This window comes from Parus major, chromosome 3 (assembly GCF_001522545.3).
Source record: "Parus major isolate Abel chromosome 3, Parus_major1.1, whole genome shotgun sequence".
Taxonomy (NCBI): Eukaryota; Metazoa; Chordata; class Aves; order Passeriformes; family Paridae; genus Parus; species Parus major.
In genome coordinates, this window is record NC_031770.1 from 18,135,513 (window position 1) to 18,156,664 (window position 21,152).

The 21,152-nt window shown below is 41.3% G+C and overlaps 1 protein-coding gene across 5 annotated transcripts in view; it reads right to left on the reverse strand.

The window, feature by feature from the left end:
• Nucleotides 1-20,158, reverse strand: part of MARK1 (microtubule affinity regulating kinase 1) — a 57,632-nt gene extending 37,474 nt beyond the window's left edge. For 2 of the 5 annotated variants that reach the window (XM_015622516.3, XM_015622515.3), the window contains exon 1: nucleotides 19,781-19,914. In XM_015622516.3, the coding sequence (XP_015478002.1) occupies nucleotides 19,781-19,831 (51 nt within the window). In that variant the 5' untranslated portion in view covers nucleotides 19,832-19,914. Of the gene's footprint in view, nucleotides 1-19,780 lie in introns of all 5 variants that reach the window. The other 3 variants (XM_015622514.3, XM_015622513.3, XM_015622518.3) reach the window with 2 other exon arrangements.
• Nucleotides 20,159-21,152: the final 994 nt, after the last annotated feature.

Below are 21,152 nucleotides of genomic sequence, written 5' to 3' on the forward strand. Positions count from 1 at the left end.
TTCTGCACATGAACAACTTGCTATTGTTGGAAGGTAAAGACAAATTTCAAGTAGAAACTTATCAACTTCTAGAAATCAACATCCAGTGAAACTGAAACAGAAGATTAAGAAGTAAAAAAAATAAATAAAAATCAAGGTCAAATAACAGTATGTCAAAGATTATTTCCAAAGAATACTGAAGCTGAATTTCACAGAAGTATGCAACATCCACAGTCTAGAAGGCCAGGCTACATAGTTTTCAGATCCTTCTTGTCCATTACAATATGTTCATTCATTATGCATCAACTACTATGTGGCTACTTAAAATGCCATTTCAGTAGAACAATCTCTAAATTCTGAGAAAATTTTCAGGGTGCTGGAAACAAGAGGGCTGTAAAAACCAACACTCTCCTTAAAGTTCACTGTCATCTAAAAACAATTCCAGCCAACAAGCTGCATTTCCCACACAGGGCTTTAATTAGAGATTGTTATTTCACTAGATACCCTGTTTTATATATATAAAGAAATATATATGTGCACACACACAAAACATAGTAGGAAACACTACCTTACTAGTACATCATAAACATGACCCAATATATTCAATTTATGTCAGCGTAAAATAAAGTCTCTAGAAATAACCACATAAAATTAAAGGTTTCTTAAAATAAAATGTAATTTTAAACAAAAGTAGGGTGAAGCAATAACAAGTTTAGAGCTGAAACAGTTTATTAGAGCATTTTGGTATTTTGCACATTAGTCAAGTATTTTAAAATAAGAAAATAACCTGTGCAAAACAAAATCCACTTTTTCAGGAACCTCAAAAAAGTATTTCTAGCATTCAATTTTAAATCGCAAAAGAAGAGAGCTCTATTAACATTTACTGCTCCATATTATTTCTGTTTCTGACGTGTTTCATCAAACATTCAGGGCTGTTGCAGAAAGCCAAGGGCAGTAAGACCACAAGAGAGTTAACCTAACCCATTGCTTCTCAAAGCTATCCTTTTCTTTGTTTACCCAAGGTACCTTTGCCAAAGCAAGATGACCTGATGGCCAGACACATTGGCTCAAACAAAGTGCAGAAGAACTAACCCCACCAAGTAGGTACAATGTGTGGCTTTCACTACTTTACATATTCAGCATCCTTTAGCCACTTACTAGCCACTGGAGTGGTACTCTCAGGGATTATACACTGTAATCAAACTTACATCACCTATATTAACTGCTGCTACAGCTTGGTCTTAAAAATTCCCCCAAATCAATCCAGTCACCAATCCACACAGCCTTTCTCAAACAACATTGAAGGCCTCCATAGTCCTTCATAGTAAGAGGGTAATTTCCACACATCAGTCTGCCTACAAACACACCTCACTTGATTAAACAAACCTCTTAGTCCTGAATTTTCCCCATCTTGATTTATCAAAAGGCAAATTCTTCAGTAAAGTCAGCCCATGGAGAAAAAGTCTGCATATGCAGTTCTAGAAAAGGCAAATCATCACACTTTTCTCTCTTGTTATTATCTATCCTGTCCTGGACATAAGTATGTATCTTGCAGCCAATTTTTATATTTGCAACTCCTACCATTTACAAGCATGTGCCATACACATGAGCATTTGTAACAGCTGTCATATTTTGCAAATATGCAAATATTTTTCAAAATAGCTAGCCCAGACAGAGGGAATCTGAAGGGTTCTAAATAGCTCTGATCTGCAAAAGCTTTGCTCTTAATATATGTATAATATAGTGGGAAACATTCCTTTACTAGTACACCATAAACATGACTCCTGATATACTCAGTTTATGTTGGCATAAAATAAAGTCTCTAGAAATAAACACATAAAATTAGATATTTCTTAAAATACAATGGCAGGAAAGGAAAGGGGACAAAGATGTGAAATATTGTCCTAGATGTCCAGCTGCTGTCATGCTGCTGTCTGTCATTATTGCTTAGGACCTAAGAGCTTCTAGCAAGCCACCTCAAGCAAGATTTCTGCTGAAGCAACAATCAAACTAAACTGAAAGAGGCCAATTTCTTGAAAGCTCTTGGTAAACCTCGAAGTAGAAGCCATCAAAGATGTTCAGATGAGCTTGTTCTGCATCATGTGTCAAGAGCATCCAGGTGGTACAGGAATGATGCAAACTGCATACAACTAGAGTACCTGATCCCCCAGTTAGGGGCAGAAGGGGATTCTCTCCCCTTCCAGGTAAGGCTCACATCTGCACAAAACCACACCTTACTCCTGCCACATGTACCTATCACATACTGCAATTCCTAAAGCACCTCTGCTCCAATAGAGCACTATCTAATTTTTCCTCTCAGATATGTGAGGAAGTGCTTTTGAAGGGGCAATTTAAAAGACTGAATGTATATACACATGATTTTTTTTCCCATAATTTCTTCACAGCAATTAAATTCATACTAGATTGTGAATGCATGATAAACTTTGCTATTAAAAACACCACCAAAATGCAAAGCAACCAACCTTCCCCACTGAAAGAAGGGATAATATGCAGGACTAAGCTCAGAAAAAACAAAGCAACAATGATGGAGTGAGGAAAGAATCAGTTTTTAAATAAGATACCAAGATTAGTGCATGGCAGACAAAGAAGAGAATCAGTCAAAACTGTGACAAAAATGGGGAATGTACCCATCTCCTGCTCATGCACTTTCCAAAAGTGCAAGAAGAAAACAATCGAACATGGGCATGTGCATCTTTCTCTTTAGATCACTTACTTAAATTTGTAAAAATGCCAGACATGATCTTTTAGAATAGCTTGAATCTACCAACTATAAGATATAACAATTTGAATAAAGCTGGCCTGAGTCAAGCACACCCAAACATTTCATTAACTGACGCCGCAACTCTGCAAAGCATATTATAAAACTTTTCTAAATACTCCAAACCATACAGCACCAAGAGAGATACTAAACAAAGTAACTTCCTCATTTTAATTTTGGGTCTCTTCCCTTTTCTTCCCAGTAGTAATATTGTCTATCTCACAAAGACAACTCCAGTGGTAACAGAAAAACAGTTCTACTACAAGGTGAAATAAAATCCCCCAATGTCAATAGAAAAATGGTGTTCCCTTTCTAAAAGCAGACATGTACAAGGTGACAGGCAAACTTATGCTGAACACTGAGTAAATCTTAATCTGTGCTCACTACTATGAGATCTAAGCCCCATTGAAGTTTTGCTGGTTTTTGTTTTGTTTGGGGTTTTGCTGTTTGTCTTTTAAGTACTCAACATACGTGGATCTATGTGAGACATACAGAAATAAGTCTGTCAACTTTGAGACAGCATTGTTTTTCTCATCTCAAGTTACACAGGATGCAATGCTTACAGCTCCATACTTGAAGCCATCTAGGAAAGAAAAGATCCCATGATCTAGCAGTGCAGAACTAGACACAGCTAATAAGATTTCATACTAAAGGATCATTAGAATAATTCTCAATTTCTAATTTTCATACGGTTACACCAACCTGTATTGATCCTGTGCATGATATAGCATGGTCATTCCCTATTGTTTTTAAACACTGCAGTAATCTCATATGGAAGGGTGGAGTTCATTATCACATGGAATTACAGATGCATTTTATTTGAGAGATTAAAAAAAAACCTTAAAAATGTGCCGGTCCACCCCCAAGATGACAGCCAAAGCATTTCAGAAAAACAAATACCTCCATAGCATGAAATCAGGTCTTGTAACCCGAACTCAGCTAACATGTTTCCTCCTCTCCCTGGGCCTGAAGCCCTCAGCCTGGCCAGGCGTGCAGGTGCAGCAGAACAGGACCTTCCTGCCTTTGTTCCATTTCACTCAGAATTGGCACAGTTATTTCAACCTGGCACTTTCCTTCCTGACTCATCCCAAACACACAAACAAGATTTTCCAGGGCTAATTCAGGACAGCCATCCCATATCATCTCCATTAATTGCTAGGAAAAAACTGAACCCTCCCTGTAGCCCCATGAAAACTGAGACAAGCCAGCTAAAAGCTGCTTCAGTAATCCATAGGTGGAACCAGCATGACAGGGGAAAAAAAAAAAAAAGTTTTGGTAAAATCCTTGTTTACTCATTTTTGTCATTTGGTACAGTACTAGAAATTACCATCAGCCCTATCAAGGAAAAGAGTAAAACATTTCCTATCTTGTCAAAATGAAATGTCAAATGTCCCTCACCCATGAAAACTAACACAAAGTATTTTTTTGAAGGAAAGCACTTATGGGAGGGTGAAGGAAGGAACAAGACTATTCCTGCAGCCTCCTGGACACACCTAAACACAGTCCTTCACAGACAAGAGTCCTTTCAACATTCCTTGCCTGCCATTACTCTTTCCTCAGGAGGTGAACAGTTTAACCTCACCAATCTTTTTTGACTTTTTCATGAGATCTTCAAACCTGCCACCACAGAGAGACCAGTGAGCATTCCCATCTCTCCCAGAACATCCTACCAGCGCTTGGAGGCACAAGCAGCTGCAGGGCACTACTGATTCTGAATGCCACAGCACCCACAGTTTGCTCAAAGATCTCCTGTGAAACAAAAAAGAAAACTAAATGCAAATGTTGATTGTTAATTGAACCAACCAAACAATAACAGGAACACACCCAGAAAGGGAAACTTCTGGCAAAGGAAACTGGCAGGCGTTTTTATTGCACTTATAAATGATGCAGCCAGGTCATTTTTCAATTGGCCTGATGAAAGGCAGAAGAAGGGAGACATGAAACAACTCACAGTTCAGGATCATGTCAAGCACATGGAGCCTCTCAAGCATTTGCAGGGCTCAAGAAGTAGAAAATACTTTAATATCAAATTTCAAAACTGAGGGGAAAGGGCTGTTTCTACAGCCTGGAGACTGCAATCCTGAAACCTGAGGCTTGCCTCCAGACAGGAACACAGCAGCAGGAGGCAAGGTTTACTCACAAAAGAGCAACCAGATTAGAGTGTGAAGCATGTTTGACACTCAGGATCAAACAACCACTCTTCTGGGCCAGCTGAGGTTTTCCTACAGAAGGAAAGGATACAACAGCTAATTGGGTCCAGGCTCTGAATTGCAACTCATTCTTCCTTTCAAAGTTTATGAAATGGGCATTTTTTCCTTATCTACCACATACCTACAACAACTCTGGATGAGTCCCCATGTGGCATGATGGCTGCTGAAGCTGATCCAAACACTGCTTTCATGCCCATACACACACCTACAACCCCACTACTGCTGGGGCAGCAGGACAGACAGCACAGGCAGCCGAGCCAGACAAACCCAACTCTGCTGCCCGGGTCACCTCCAGCTCCCTGAGCACAGGCACCCCCTGACAGCTCCCCAGCAGTAGCACTGGCACAAGGACAAAAGGCAACAGCCAGCACTGGGAAGATGGGATCAGCTCTATGTTAAACTCTTGTGGAACTGTGCTATCAGGACAGGAACAACATGGAAAAGAAAATTGATCACACTACTTTTCTTGATAATCCAAAGGTAAATTGACACCAGTAGTGAAACTTTACCTAGGAGATACTTATTCCAATTCCACAGCAAGGTAAAAACACACAAGGACTCAGAAAAAAACCAAAACCAACACAACAACCCCCCCCACCCAGAACACAAAAAGCCCCAAACCAACAAAAACAATCCCACAAACAACTAAACAGACTTGCTTACTCATGTTGCTTACCCTCAGAAGAGCACACTATGTGAGCTTAAGAAGCTCCCCTTTAGGGATGACATGAGTTGGCAAAGCACCCCAACACTGCCACACAAAAGAGGAAGTTCCTCCTCCAGGCAAGCTGGACAGTATTTCTAAAATCTTTATGTGCCCATTACTGAAATCATCCAGTGGATCCAATGATGAATTCATCAAGACAGATCACCATCTCATTTTGAAGACTATATTACCTCAAGGTCTTATTAACTTTCTGAAGTAAAGCCAGCTTCTAAAAAGTGATGAGATGGCCAATTAAAATATCCAACCTGATAGTAGTACATACTAATTGATGTACAATGTCCTAGAAAAGAAACTGTCCTGGGCAATGCAGGACTGCATTGTTTGAGGACCACATCAAGCTTTGTTTCAAATGCCATTACCCAACGTTCAGCATGATTTCTCCATATTCTCTTGACGTGCTCCTTTTAGGGTCTTGGAAGTCTAATCTGAGGAATACAGAGACTCATCTTAACAATTACCTTCATACAATAGAGTATATACAAAATAAATGTAACTAGAAGTAATTCTCAAAATTAACTTGTTGCTTAGACAGAAGAGGTGAATAGAAAGCATGGATCTACAGCAGATTAACAAGGCCTATCTCAAGTCCTTCCACAGAGCCTTCAAGGGAGCGGCAGGGAATCCTTCCTGACCTGAAGAGCACTCTCATGGCCTACTGCACTAGAGCATTTAGAACCAGTTTAGCTCCTCTACCTTCAAAGTTTGATGAGATGTGCTGGTCCACCGCTTTGCAGCCAAGGACTTCTGGTATCAGTAACAAGCCTTATCTCAGAAGACTGAGATGCAGAGGGCCTAACGGACCTCATCTGTAAAAGACATGTGGTTTTCATATTTAAGAAAATCTCATCAGAACCAGCCTTCTGCAGACTTTTTTTTTTTTGTTTTTCTTAACAGTAAGGGTCACTCATAAACATAAGGATGACTGAAGAGTAACACATACTTTCACACAGGAAAACCAGAACACCTTCCTAAGAGGAAGAAGCACCTCAGCTGGCATGGACATTTCTACCAACACGTCTGCACTCCAGCAGCATTCATTTGCAAGAGTTTTGTCTCCTGAGAACAGGCTAGCAGAGCATGACCTGATGGTGGGAGATGCAGATAAAGTTATAAGGACACCACTAAACCTAGTTTATGCTTTCAAGACGACCAACTATGTTTTACAGCACAGGGAGATTATGAACACGTATCAGAGTCAACTGGATGGGACACAGTGAACTCAAACAAAAAAAAGGAAAATGAAGACAGTCTTCTGCCGAGTGCTCTCTACCTTGTTTTTCATGTAAGAGTTAATTAACAGATCAAATAAAATGTCCTCAGTTGAGCTGTAGCAATTATTTACCTTTATCTGGATAATGCTATACCACATTTCAACTTAACAAATATATTCCCAGCCTTGTGCAGATTTATGCTTAACTTTAAGCTGTCCAAACAGTGTCTAGCCCTTGGACCAGCTCCTATCATATGACCAAAGAGTGCGTTTTCCACAAAGCTCAGACTACAACATCCACAGAGCCCCTTGTTCCTAAACTCATGCAACCACCCTGTTTTAACCTTTGGACTTCAATTATTCAATTGCAGTGCTACTGCAATGTAGCACTCCAGAAATACATGGAACTAGGAAGCTAAATTGATACCTGGAAAAAAGCAAATAGCAGTAATATTCCTCAAAGATTTTGCAAATATATGTAATAAATATGTACTATGGCTAGAAAAAAACAATATATTTCTTTAGCTGTCTTAAACTGGAAGATGCAGTAATACAGTAGATAATGAATAGTGACAACCAAACATACACAGCAGATAGATGCCAATGTGCTGAATTCAAACCATGGACAGAAATCACACAAGTGTAACTGAGATGTAAAAACCAAGCACAAAAAAACATGAACAAATTTAATAGACCACATAACATAATTTGGCTAAGGAGGTAAAAGAAAAAAAAAATAAATCACAGGATGCAAAGAAAATATTACAACCATCAGATACTTCATTTACTCAGACCATGAAAATAACAAGTAAGGAAAATGTGGAAGAAATAACACACATATATATAGGTAAATCTTAGTAAAACAAGCCAGATAATCTGTGATTAGAGGTTTGACCAAATCTAATATGTATTCAAAATGAATATAGTCATTAAATAAGTAGCCAATCCAACAGCAAGAAAAAAGATGTATGACCTTCTTTAGAGTCCTTGACAATCTGCGGGTGAGGAATCCCAGATTCCCAGCTATGGGCTTTACACAGCAGCCCAGCCTGCAGGTTGTAAAAACTGGGAATTTCAGACTTCTTTATCTAGATGGTGAGACACATCAAATAATCAGTAGCAGCAGCCTCCAGCCCACCATTAGCAGGGGCACCTCTTGATTCTGTCTCGAGCTGGACATCAAAACAGTTTGGATAATTCTACAGCAGCATGTCTGGAAATCCCCAGCTGAAGTGCTTTACTGAATCAGATGCTGTCTCATATGAAAACAGGAATTAATTTGGTTCAGTCTCAAGGAAGGACAAGTCAAAAAAGCAAAGGAAGTCATGGGGGCCTGATGGCAATGTCACAGGTAACAGGGATTATACCAACCTCCCTAGTGGAAACTGGGAATTCTCTACAATCCCCAAACCTTAAAAGAAAGTCATCCCCAAGCAGATTTCAAATGGACACACCAAATTTTTCCAAGTGTTACGATGAGCAGCCAGCAATGTTCTGTTCTCTCTTCCACCACCAATATGCCAAGGGTCTTTCTCCAACTCACATTGCTAAAATGCTCCTTGCCTCTTAAAAGATGAGGGAAGCCACAACATGGAAGAAGAGATAATCACATATCCCTTTAGGAAGCATTGCAATCCCTGAACTATCACAGGCTTGCTGGGAACTTTATTTACCAAACTAACTAGAATGCTCACAGCCTCTTGGGATGACAGCTAGTGGGTTAAATATTTTTCTCTTTGTATCAGTTAAAGAATGTTCATTTTCTACTGCTTTCCTATGATCCAACAGGTGACCTGAAATCAGACAGTTTTGGAGAAAGTGTAGGAAAACATCTGGAGGTATCCTTAACTCCAATATGTAACTGTTCTACCAGGCAATAAACTTCACAGTACCCCAGTCCACGTTCTTCTTTTCCTCTGTCACTCCCAGAGTTTAATCTTCAATTAAATAAAGACAATATTAGGAAAATGGCTGATGTGCCATTAACACTTCTCTTGATCATAACTCCCATCTAATACTCAAGTGCTGTATTTACTTCAGCTTCTTCTGGTTAGTAATTATTTTGCAAAAGTAATGGAAACAGAGGGATAGAGGAGTCCAGAGTTTGTCTCTTCTGCACCACTCCAGAACCCTCGACACCTCCATTTGAAAATTATTCTATTGAAACAATGTTACACACCACAATTAATGCAATGAGTAACAGGGAAAAAGCTTGCAGCCAATACCAAAGGTCACACAAAAACAAACACTAACAGCAGCAGCAATAATAGTATGTTATCTTGTAGTATTTAGGAAACATCAAACTTGACTTTTATATGAGCGCTGTATTTTAGCTTTCTTTAAAAGAACCTTTAAATGCAATTTTATCAGTCTGCTTTGCACAGGCCATGGGATTAGATTTCCCTTAGCCTGACTACAAACACTGCTGGAGGCATACATTCTCTGATAATAATTATGTCTTCCACTGACTAATTCCAACATCTATATTAGCTCAACCCTCATTGCTCATACCAGGTTTGAGGATAAGATTTCACTGGACTCTGCAGTAGATGGAGCAAGAGTTACACTGTGAAGGGCTTTCATAAATTTTCTTTGTTCATGTGCATCTTATGTCTATCACTGGAAGAAAGAAGTCTAAAAAGCAGCCAGTCTTTTTCATTTAATATCAAATTAAGAAAAACAAATTTGAAAAGCTATTATACATAAGTATCTCTGCTAAAGACTACTCAGAACAGTATTATTAATATTTCTGTAAACATTTCATTGCATTGAATGATTAAAAATGCTATTCTTTTGGGAGTCTGATCTTAAGGAAAACATCTGATCTTGAGGAAAAAAATAGTATTTTAGTCCTCCAACAAGTAAAGACATATTCTTTGATTTTCTTTTTAACCACCAGTACACTGTCCTTACTATAATGGCAGGGGGAAGAAAATCAGATTACTGTTGGAAAAAATTACTAAATAAAACCCCAAATGCTTTAAAGAATTATATTACCTCAAATCAATAATGTTATCTGGAACGAGATATGAGTAAATACATTATACATGTAATCCATTTGTAAAAAACAACCATATCCTCTGTAAGAGCTCAATGTAGCATTTCACAGACTAAGGTAATTTCCATTGCAAGAACAGGACTCCTCTTAACACATAAGATTCTCTGAATTTCTACGCTATGCCTCTACTTATTTTAAGTGAAGACAAACATCTAAGAAGTAGAAAGATACTTACATATGACTGAAGCCAAGCATGCACTCTCAAAAGGAATTTCAGATATTTAGTCTTTAAGCACAAGTAATTTACACTGCTGCTACACAGCCTGCAGTATACCCTACCCTCCCTTTCTCCAGCTCTGCAACTCTCACCCATTAAATTCCTCATGTATCTGAGCATATGGAGAAAGTCTCTAAGAGAACATGATAAAAGTTATGTCATAAGTAATCACTATGAAGCTTTGGTTACTCCCTGCTGTTATCTGAGAGAAGCAAGCCCAGTAACTTTACCAAGGTGGAGGGAAGAAAAGGTAGAATGAGGAAAATATGGTCTAACAGATGAATATTTCAAGTAGTAATAATACTTTTTGCTAATATTTTAAAGAGCCCCCAACACAGAAACAGGTCTTCCCACCCCACCCACAGCAAAGAATTTTTGCACTCCCTGTAGCTTTACAATTCAGATTATTCCCACATTAAAATGCTCCTTGGGATTCATACAGAAGGGTATTACTTGAAGGATAAACAGGAGCTACAACTACATGGCTTTTATAAAGCTTTGTATTGGGTTTGCTTATGTCATTAAATGAGCAAAACTGGAAAAGGTCCCAGAAAGAGTGAGAAGCATAAGGAAGCTGGCAATGAGTATGCCAAGCTCCAGCACAAAAGCACGTTAGTAAGCAAAATGGGGGAGAAAACAAGGGTGAGGGGGGAGAATGTGAGATTATAGCAAATTGCAGGGGTTCAATGGCCAGCAAATTTACCAACAGAGTCAGCTGGAATCTTAGAAAAACAGATATTGGATGTGTAAGGATAAAGTTGATGTGATGGCAATCTATATACTAGAACTGGGTTTAAAATTACATTGGTCAAATTTTTGAGGGACTAAGCAACAGAAATTGTCTATGTGACAACCTTAAGATTACAAATAAATGGTCTTTTCCCTTCTGAAAAAAAAAGGCTGCATGAAGACAAGCAAAAGATGTTTTACTTTATTTTTCTATTACTTTCTTCTTCAGCACTGGGTTAAGATGCAAAAGATAAGAACCAACATTGGGGAAGGGAGGAATCCAGGAGGAAACCTTCCAGGAGAGCTTAAAATAGTACTCTACCCCAGTGATTAAGGCTGAGCCTCTGCTTACAAGGAGGTGGTGTTTTACTGCAGTGTGAGTGAGGTGTGTGCCCTCCTACAGAAGCATAGCAGAGGTACTACAGGTTTTACCAGGAGTCTCACCTTAGGCAAGAGCTTTTCCAGCAAGCCCTGCTACTATCCAAATCTCATCTGTTTTCTTCAACCACATCTGTCTAATGAAAGATATCACTTCTCTCTAACAACCTTGCCTAATTCTGCATCTGCTTGAGATTTTAAAAGTTATCATGCACACTACTTTACTTTATAATACAGAAGCAATTAGACTTTGTCACCAGTAATATTATCATTATCTGCTCTTGCAAAAAACTGCCATGGGCTATCCAGTAACTCTGTATGTTCAGCTACACAAACAGCGATGTACTACACAAGTGCTTCCACCAGAAGTGAAGTTCTGTCCCATTATTCAACATACCACCACTGCGTATGTTTAAAATACAGTTCTGCAACTCAGCTGGACAAAACGCCTTATGTTTGATCACTTGAAATACATATTAAGTTTGGACATCATTCTCTGCTTTATTTAACATTCTGCTACTTTTGTGAATTCTACAGGTATTTAAACAAAAAAGAGGATAATTATTCTGCTTCTTCCCAGCACATCAGTAGGGTGAACAAGTGATCAAGGCAGAGGCTGCTCCAAAGTCACAAATCTGACTCATTGTGACCTCAGTAAAACTTCATTATGTGTAACAACCCTTACTTCAGAAATTATTACACATATCAGTGTGTGGCCATTCAATGCTCTTTTAGATTGGGTATACATCTTGGAAATATAAACTACTCCAGCTAAAGCTTACTGTAACCAAGAGTCCTCTTTCTGAGATACCGTCAGGCTTTTGAAGAAACCAAGTGTGAAGAAAAAGAACCCTTTTAGTGCACATATTGCATTACTATATTTTATATTTAGGTCTCTATAGCAATCATACACTTTTATAAAACTTTGCTAACTGAAATATTTTGCACACAAAGGGACAGAAGTCATTGGTACTGAGCACTTAAATCTTGAACAGCCATGAAGGATTCTTTACAAAATCATCTTAATTGTAAGGTACATTCATGCCAACCAAATAAGTGGAGTGCAGACCACTTCTCATTCTGACATCACAGCCTTTACCTAAGGTATCCCACAAGGTTAGGAACAGCAAGATGGAAAAAGGAAAAATATTTTATATTTTATATGTTTTTATATTCCTTTTTCCTGAAACCATATACAACAAACAGCATAACAAGAGACCTTGAAAACCTACAAACACACTCATTCCAGCAAGAGAACGTGCTTTCCACAAGGATTTAAGCAAAGGGAAGTGACTGTTCATCAGCTGTAGTGATAAGATGGAGAATTTTGGAATAACATAATGATCTTTCACTCTACAGTGAATCCAAATAAACCCATGCTTTTGGGTTTCACATAAATACAACTATTGATCAATCATTAGACACTAAGCTGTGGAAGTGTTCCATGAGCATGTCTGGTTCATTGCTTTTAAGGTTAATTTTAGCCCAGCTGAATTTAACTGTGCAAGCACTCTACTACAACTGTGAACATACATCTTTCAGCAGAAGTTGCTGTTTTCATTGAAAGCAAGAAAAGAAAGCAAAGAAAAGCAAGCCATCCCTGAAAAAAATACTTATATTAAAACAAATAGAAAACAAAAATCTCCAACGAACAAAACCCCACCACCAAAACCAACCAATTGAACTTTGTTTTCAAAAAAAGAAAAAAAAGAAGCAGGATTATGACAAGCTGAGTGTGGTTTCAAATACTCTTGCCTTCAATTTTTCTTCCCACAATAGCTATAGCATATTTGGTCACTACTTAGGAACTAAAAGTTGAAATAGTCACAGGGAAATGTACTTTAAAAACAAGGGCCCTCTTATCATCTTGGAATTTTTAACCATAGATTCGCTAGGATGGTCACCAAAACAATTTAAGCCTGAATCATCACATTCAGCTATGAAGTCTCAAACTGACCTTGAGATCTCAACAAGCCTTTGATTTTGCTGTTTTACTAAGTTATTCACAGAAAAACAAAGATGATTCATTCTTACATGAAATACAACTGGGCCAATTTAAAGCTCAGTTTAGCACTGAACACAGAGAACACACCAAAGAAAAGCTAATTGACAATGTGAAAGAATTAGAGAAATGCTAACAATTAATCAGGCTTGGTAGCTGATGTAGAGAAAGAGCTTCTTATTAAAACTCAGATTGAGTTGCATTATATTCATTACACTGAACAATGTGAATGTTTCAATGAAACTTTCCTGTTTTCACAAACAGTCAACTGTGGAAAACATTTTTTTTTAATTTACCACTATCTAGAGCAGAGTAAACAGTTGAGAATCAAAACCCAGAAAAAAATTGTGAAATCCTAACAAAATTTTTTTGCCTATTCTGAAATTCCAGAAAGATTAAAAAAACACGACAACAAATCCAACCACAAAAAGCAAGCATTGTGTTTCCAACAACAACAAAAAAATAGATGGTGTCATAACCACAACATAAATAAGCTAAATTTGAAACTTGTCACTGCAGCAGCTTACAAGTAGTATGTTTAACCTGGAGGGCAGCACAGACTGTAAACATGTATTGTAAAATAAAGGACAGACTGAAGTTACTAAAAGATAAAATCTAAAAAGAAGTGATAAAATGCTTTCTCTTGGATATTGCAACGTATGAAAAGTTTGCTTAAACTCCCAAGTTGTGAGTAGACCAATCTGTGAGAAACCTGTCTTAGGGTTTCAGTTGCACTATTGTCTTCTAGCTCCACATTAATAGCAAAGTCATCTCCTTACAGAAGATAGCTTCTCAATTAATCTGCTCTATTGGAACACTGTTTAAAGTTCTCTCAAGCATCAGCAAGGTAATAAGGCCAGGTCTATCTAAATTCTGAGAACAAGAAGAAAAACTCTGCAAGTACAACTACAAATCACTGATTGAGAATATAAGTTTAGAGAAATCACAGTATCTGCAATTAAAAATTAAGTGACTACTTTTTCTGTGTTTAAACTACTGATATCAATTAGAAGCTAGCAGGAGATTCCTCTGCTGAGCAACAGCAATTGTGATGGTAGAAACTTAACACATTTAGAGTAGAAACATTAGTTTGCAGATGTAATCAGGTGTCTTGGGGAAAAAAATATCCTGCCTTTATTAATAATTGGAACATTTCAAGTGTCGAGATAAAAAAAAATAAAATCTCTCTTAATATAAACAGAAAGTCCATAGGATCAGAAACATGCAATAGTCAAGACTCCACTGGTCAGTTTTCCTAGAACATATTCTCCTTGTCCTAGTTCAGTGTTTAAGTCCACTGACCATGTAAGTACAGTTTTCAGAACATCAACCACAAACAATCCAACTTTGTGTTTACCTATGAATCTCAAAACCCCATGAAGTATGAAATGAAACAAATACTACAAGCCAACTGCATTAACTCTTTTTGAACTTTAACACTTTACACTCATTCGTATTGCCTAGAAAGAACACTGAACCGTGAACATTTTCAATATTTCAAAGTATTCCCCTTTACATAAAGAAAATGAAACTAAATGTGTATCACCTGTCCCATTACTCTCTCTGATCCACAGAGAAGGTTAACTTCAAAATGAACCTTGCTCTCTCTACGCATAGTGTTCTAACTCAGTGCGTGTTTCCCCCCCACAACATAGGAGCTTGGTCCAGATGTGAAGCAAAATAACAACAAGAAAAAGTCTGCACAGAGAAAACACAAACCTTCAAAATAAGATTAGGAGCACATACCCTCTCTTCTTACCATTCAAACAAACATAGAACCTAATGGTGTATTTATGATCAAGAAAAATAAACTTGCAAGGAAATAACACAGGCATTCTTCACTTCGCTCAAGTCCATCTCCTGTGGATAAGAAAGATACAGCTGTACTCTTGAACCCATAAGGCTTGGAAATTAGGCCATTCTTCTGCTTAAGGCACTGAAGGAAAGAATTCTTGTGAGATACTTTCTCCCACGCCCCCTCTGTCCAAATCAAAACCATGTGTTCTTATTGTGCAAAAGCAAATCCAGAAAAAAAAAAAGCCCAGAAAGAAATTAAACATGGTGTAATCATTATCATCCCAACTTGACCATTTCATTGTATCCTCTTATCTCTTCCTGTTTGACTTCTTGCCTCTTTAAAATGCAGCTGTCTCATAGGCTCCCCAGTCAGAAAGGCATCCTTAGCAACATCCACTTGAGCTGGCACCCAAGATGTCACCCTCCCATAGCTAACCCACAAACCGGTGTGCATGTGTCAAAGCTATAATTATTTCTATGATAATGAAGCAAATCACGTGATCACAGGTCACTGGGCTTATCCTTCTTAGAACTTCCCCTGCCATGACATCTCAATCATTCTCATATAGCACTGGCTATGTAAGACAAACCACAATTCCCACATTCCTCCTTGACTCTGGCCAGAGTTATCATCCAGCACTCCTGCCTTGTTTGTTCCTTCTTCCACTGTAAACATGCCAGATTGCTCCAGCAGAATTAATCAGCTTTGAGGCATTTGAAAAGTACGAAACAAAATAAAACCTTAAAACTTATCTAGATAGGTGAGACAGCACAATTAAACAGCAATACCTTCTCAAATAATAGTAATACCTTCAAAAGATTAAATTACACTTACTATAGAAGAAAAAATCCATGTATTCTTATGCCAGACTAAGAAGTCCTTTTGTCAGAAAAAGCAAACTACTTTCAGCATTCTCATTAACTTTACTAAAAGTATTATACAGCAAGTAGTATAGAGCCAACTGTTGAATCTCTGTGTCTTTTCTTACACAGAGCTTCCCAAAAGCATTTAAGAAAATATACCACCTATGTATTTCTTCTCTTTTGCCTTAATTCAGGAAAACCATTCCTCAATTTAACGATACAAGGCAACACATTATGAAAGGAAAAACATAAAAGCCCCTCTCATCAATTAATACCAACTCAATGAAAACAGAAGAGATACTCTAGCTCAAAGCTTTTGATTCCTGTCCTTTTCTTCCAGCAACAGCAGAGATGTGAAGCTCGGTTCACCCAAACTAACCCCAAGTGCAATTGTTCGAATGCAGTGATACACTACCCGTCACAGCCTATGAAAAATGTATCAAGAGGAGGCTGTAGTTACATGTACAAAATCCAAACACAGAGAAATTATTATTTTGAATACCATTCTTACCCCTCACTTGAAATCCAGTAATACACATGAAAATAAAGTACTGCCTCCATCCATTAATTTCCCCAAGATTCCCAATAAACTGTTAGTAAGAATAAGTGTTTGATAATCATAATCTACTTTGCTTCCTTAAACACAGCTTTTGTGAAGGAGAAATAATGTTTCCAGTGAAAAGTACTTATGGACATATGCTAGGGAAGCTAAACATAGTACTAGGAGATGTCAGGAATAGCAAAAAGGCAAAGGAAAGAAAAAGCGTGTGAAGCTCCACAGGGCAGACCAATCACTTACACACACACTGATGATTCCCAGGCCCTTGCTCCTTCCACCTGTTGTCTGTCCCTTGCTGCTGCTTCCTGTTCTTTTCACTCCAGCTTTCTGATAAGACTTTATCAAGTAATATGTTGCCTGATCTTATCCCTTCTAAAATATTTTCAAAGGGCAGTGTGGGACAAAAGGCACAAGGCATTATGGAAACAAGCAAGTTTTTCACCCATCCCATCAGGAACTCCTGAAATTCCTCAAGGAAGGTATATTCTTATGATAGGTGCTATATCCAATATTATAATTTATTTTTTTCAAATGATAACACAAATACTTACACAGTCACCGAGAAAAGCACACCGTAACATTATTTTCTATTTCAAAGAACTGAAAGCCATTGCCAAGAGATGGGGGTGGTGGTGGCAGGGTAGCTCCCCATGATTTTGTGCAACAACCTCGCCCCATGCGCAGAGCACAGCTGGACACACACATAGGGTTGTACTTAGAAGCATCAATCAGCTCTCTCCGGGATACAGAGCTCCAGTATGTCCCTTGGGAGTCACACAATGGAGCAACACTGCAAGATGCCCACGCGCACCAGACGGAAGAGAAAAGCGTCTCCTGAAGATCACCATTAGCTGCTCAGGAGAGCTCTGCTAGTATACATACTGGAAAACTGGAAATACGCACTACAGAGCTGGACTTTTTACCAGGCCCAAACCTGCTCCTTAATTCCTCACTCTAATTACTTCTCACCACCTCTGTTACCCAGAGCTTACTTGCTCGACTTTTTCCATCATGAGCCACCAGCATAAACAGTTCCCCAGTCCATTAGTGTTTATTAGCAAAAGGAAGCACATTAAAAGTAATTTAAGAGTCTCACCTCACCCTCATAGAATCCATTTTAAATCAAGGAATGCTGCTGATCAGGAAGTCAGCAATGGACCACCTACTCCTCCTCCAGCCTACATTTGCCACTTCAGCCAAAGGTCTAATGTAAGAGACACCACGGGCAGCAAGGACGGTTCCTGAGGCTGCCCAACAGGCAGAGCTCGAGGTCTCTGGTCCAAAATCCTGCAGACACCCACTAATGACAGCACTGGAGTTAACTCTGTGCAGACTGGGGAACTTACAACTGCACAGATGTTTGGTGCTTATCTGGCTAGAAGATTATATTCATTAGTGTAAGGTTTCAGACTTACACCAAGGTTTTCAGAAGCAAATGCGCAATTCTGAGTATTCTGATACACTGTACAAACCTGGGTGTTTCAGATGCCTGATGCATTCCCTGAAATTACAATAGTAAAAAAATAACACTATTCCTTAGGTGTCAAAATTGAGCGCTCACGAATAGCATATTTTCTAAATTAATGACCAACACTTTGAAGTTTTCATCCCACAAGAGATGATGATATTTGAAAGTATTTCCATTTGCCTTGTGTAAATTTTGCAAGTCTTATGAACTGTATTACCAGATATATACATAAATATTTCTTATCCTTTCCTGTCATCTATCTCTTATCTACATTCTACATTTGAAATAGATACTTATGAGTAACGTGTATCATGCAAACTTGGACTTTATCATTTAATCCAATTGAAGTTTTCATCCCAAGGACTTGCTTTTACTCTTACAACAACACAGAACTCATCAGTCCATGAAGAGTAAGGACAGACCAATTGCATCTATTTGCTTTAACTAGTAATAACTCTGATATTGCTGTATCAAATAAACTTCCACTGATACTAAAAGCTCATTATAATAATTCACCACATTAGGGTTTCACTTCTCTAGATACATTACCTCTTTCTGTTATCTTTGTCTTCCAAATCATCTTACATTAACTTTTTATTTCATATCAGTCAGTAACCTATTCAGAAGGCACTACTGTTTGGGCTTGTACAAACAGTACCAGTACCAAACCTCAGGAGCTCCTGCTACTAGCCAGAACGTCTATAGAACAGATTGACGCAATACAAACAAACACCTTCTTCAACCCGTTTTAGCCCACTAGGCCATCTTCCTTCGTTTCTTACCAATCACTTTCCACACATATAGAAGGTGGGGATTACTGCATGTGTTATATTTCCTATGTCTCCTTTTCCCCTTCCTTCTGCCACCTTCCCAAAGGCAATTAAGGATACACATTGCAAACAACATTGCTTTTAACACTGGTCCCCTCACCCAAGAGGAAAATTTCACACCCCCTACACTACCACCTACGTAAATAATCATCACTGGTGGACAGGACCAGACACGGTCCAGCATTCCTCAGGTACACCCTCCATCATAGCCAAAATTGGTTATTTTCTATGGACCACCACAGCAGAGAACACCACTGTGCTCCCAACTCCGTTGAGTCCGGGCGGAGCAGAGAAGACCGCAAAGATATTTAAACAGAGCACAAAGGAAGATACAATGAACTCGGGAAGACCCAAGGACACGACCACAGCCTCTCTCAGAGGCAACACAAAGCAAAGCAGAAGAAGGAATACAGCAACAACCAGGGACCGTCTTGGAGGTGCAAACAGAACAAAGAGCAAGTACCGCTGAACCCCAAAAGGTGAAGCAAGGCCAAGTGCCAGGCGGTCAGACAGCCCACAAGTGGATATCCCAAGGCAGGCGCGGAGGTGCCGTGTGCGGGGGCCGCCCTAAGGCGGGGCACCCCGACTGCCGCCCGCAGGGGCTACAGGCCTCTCGCCGGCGGGGGCCCGCAGCCAGCAGCCCGAGTGTGCCGACAGCCGAGGACATATAAGGGCAGCCCAGCCCGGCCCGTCTCGGCCCAACACCTCAGGAAGGGGCTGCGGAAGGGCTCCCCGCGGGAGGCCCAGGGCCGCGGGCGGGCAGGGGCGACGTGGAGCGCGGCGGGCCGGACCCGCCCCGGCAGCGCCGCATGGAGGAGCCCAGGGCGCGGGCAGGCGGCGGTGCCGGCACGGCCGCGGCCCGCCCGCCCCTGGGGCACTCGGCCTAGGCGGCACGACGGGCCGGGCCGCCACCGGGTACCGGGGAGAGGCGGAGGGAGGCAGGGAGGGAAGGGGGTCCCGGCGTGGCACTCACGTTCTCCGTGTCCCGCTCATTGACGGTGGGCAGCGGTGTGCGAGTGGACATCGTGCGGGCCGCGGCGGCGCCGCGCCCGGCGCTCCGAGGGGAGAGGCCGCTCCTAGGCCTCGGCGGAGCCCGCCGGCCGCCCCCGCCGGCAGCCGGGCGCACACGGCGGGACGCGGGGCCTCCTGCCCGCTACGCGCCCGGCGCCATCGCCTCTCCCGACCGCCCGCCTGGCTACCCCTCCGCCCGCCTCGCCGCCGCCGGGCTCCGCACAGCTCGGCCGCCGGCTCCTCCTCCTCCCCCGCCCTCCTGCCCGCTCAGGTGAGCGACCGGCAGCGCAGGAGGGCCGCGGCGCCTCCTCACAGCATCCGGCGGCAGCACCACCAACTCCGCCTCGCTCCCCTCCCCGTTTCTCCCCTCCTCCTCCTCCTCCGCCTCCTCCCCCTGCCCGCCCCCGCCGCGCCGGCCCCGCCGCAGGAAGCGCCGGGCGGTGCGGGCGGGCGCGGCAAACGCGGGCGGGCGGGTGTTGCAGTGGCGCCAGCGCCGCTGTAGCCGCGGCTCCGTCACGGGCGCAGCTTGGGTGGGGGCCTGGATGGAGCGAGCCCCGGGCCCGGGGCTGAAGTGTAGTGCGACCTCATAGTCAACAAGAGGCAGGACTAATCTCTTCTGTGTGGTGACCAGTGACAGGACCCGAGTAAATGAGCTCAGTCAGGGGAGGTTTAGGTTGGATATCAGGACACGGTTCGTCACCCCGAGGTGGTTGGGCAGTGGAACGGGCTCCCCGGGGAAGTGGTCCCAGCACCAGCCTGACAGAGTTCAAAAGGCTTTAGGACAACGCTTTCAGGCACATGGTGTGATTCTTAGGACTGTCCTGTGCAGGGCCAGCTCGGGATAGCCTGTGCCTCTGTGGGAGCCAGGTACGATGCTCGGCCGAGGGGATGGCGTGTCGCAGTGCTCAGGGCCCGCCGGGGGACCCGGCGTGTCCCTCAGCCTGGCAGGATGGAGAGGTCTCGGAGAAAAGCAGCGGAGCTCGGCGAGTCGGTGGCCTGGGGAACCCCAAACCCCCTGCGAGTGTGCCGTGGGACAGAGCCCATGGCGTGCTGGGGCCGCTGATGTTGGCTAGTGGCTTGCCAGCAGCTGTCCCTCCTTGGCTCTCCGTTCACTCTGGTAACCAGGAGCCTGAGGAAGGGCAGTGGGCCCGCCCTTCTGCCTCTTGCACGGCTTCAAGTCTGCATTTCATGGATTCTCTGGAGGTTTGTAAAGCCCTGTGTCGGCATCAGAGCGTCTGTGTAAATCAAATTGTTTATTTGTGCACCTCAGCCAGCCCGCTAGCCTCCTTTACCTGCTTGCAGCTGAAATGGGATCAACAAGACTGTTCAGTGCA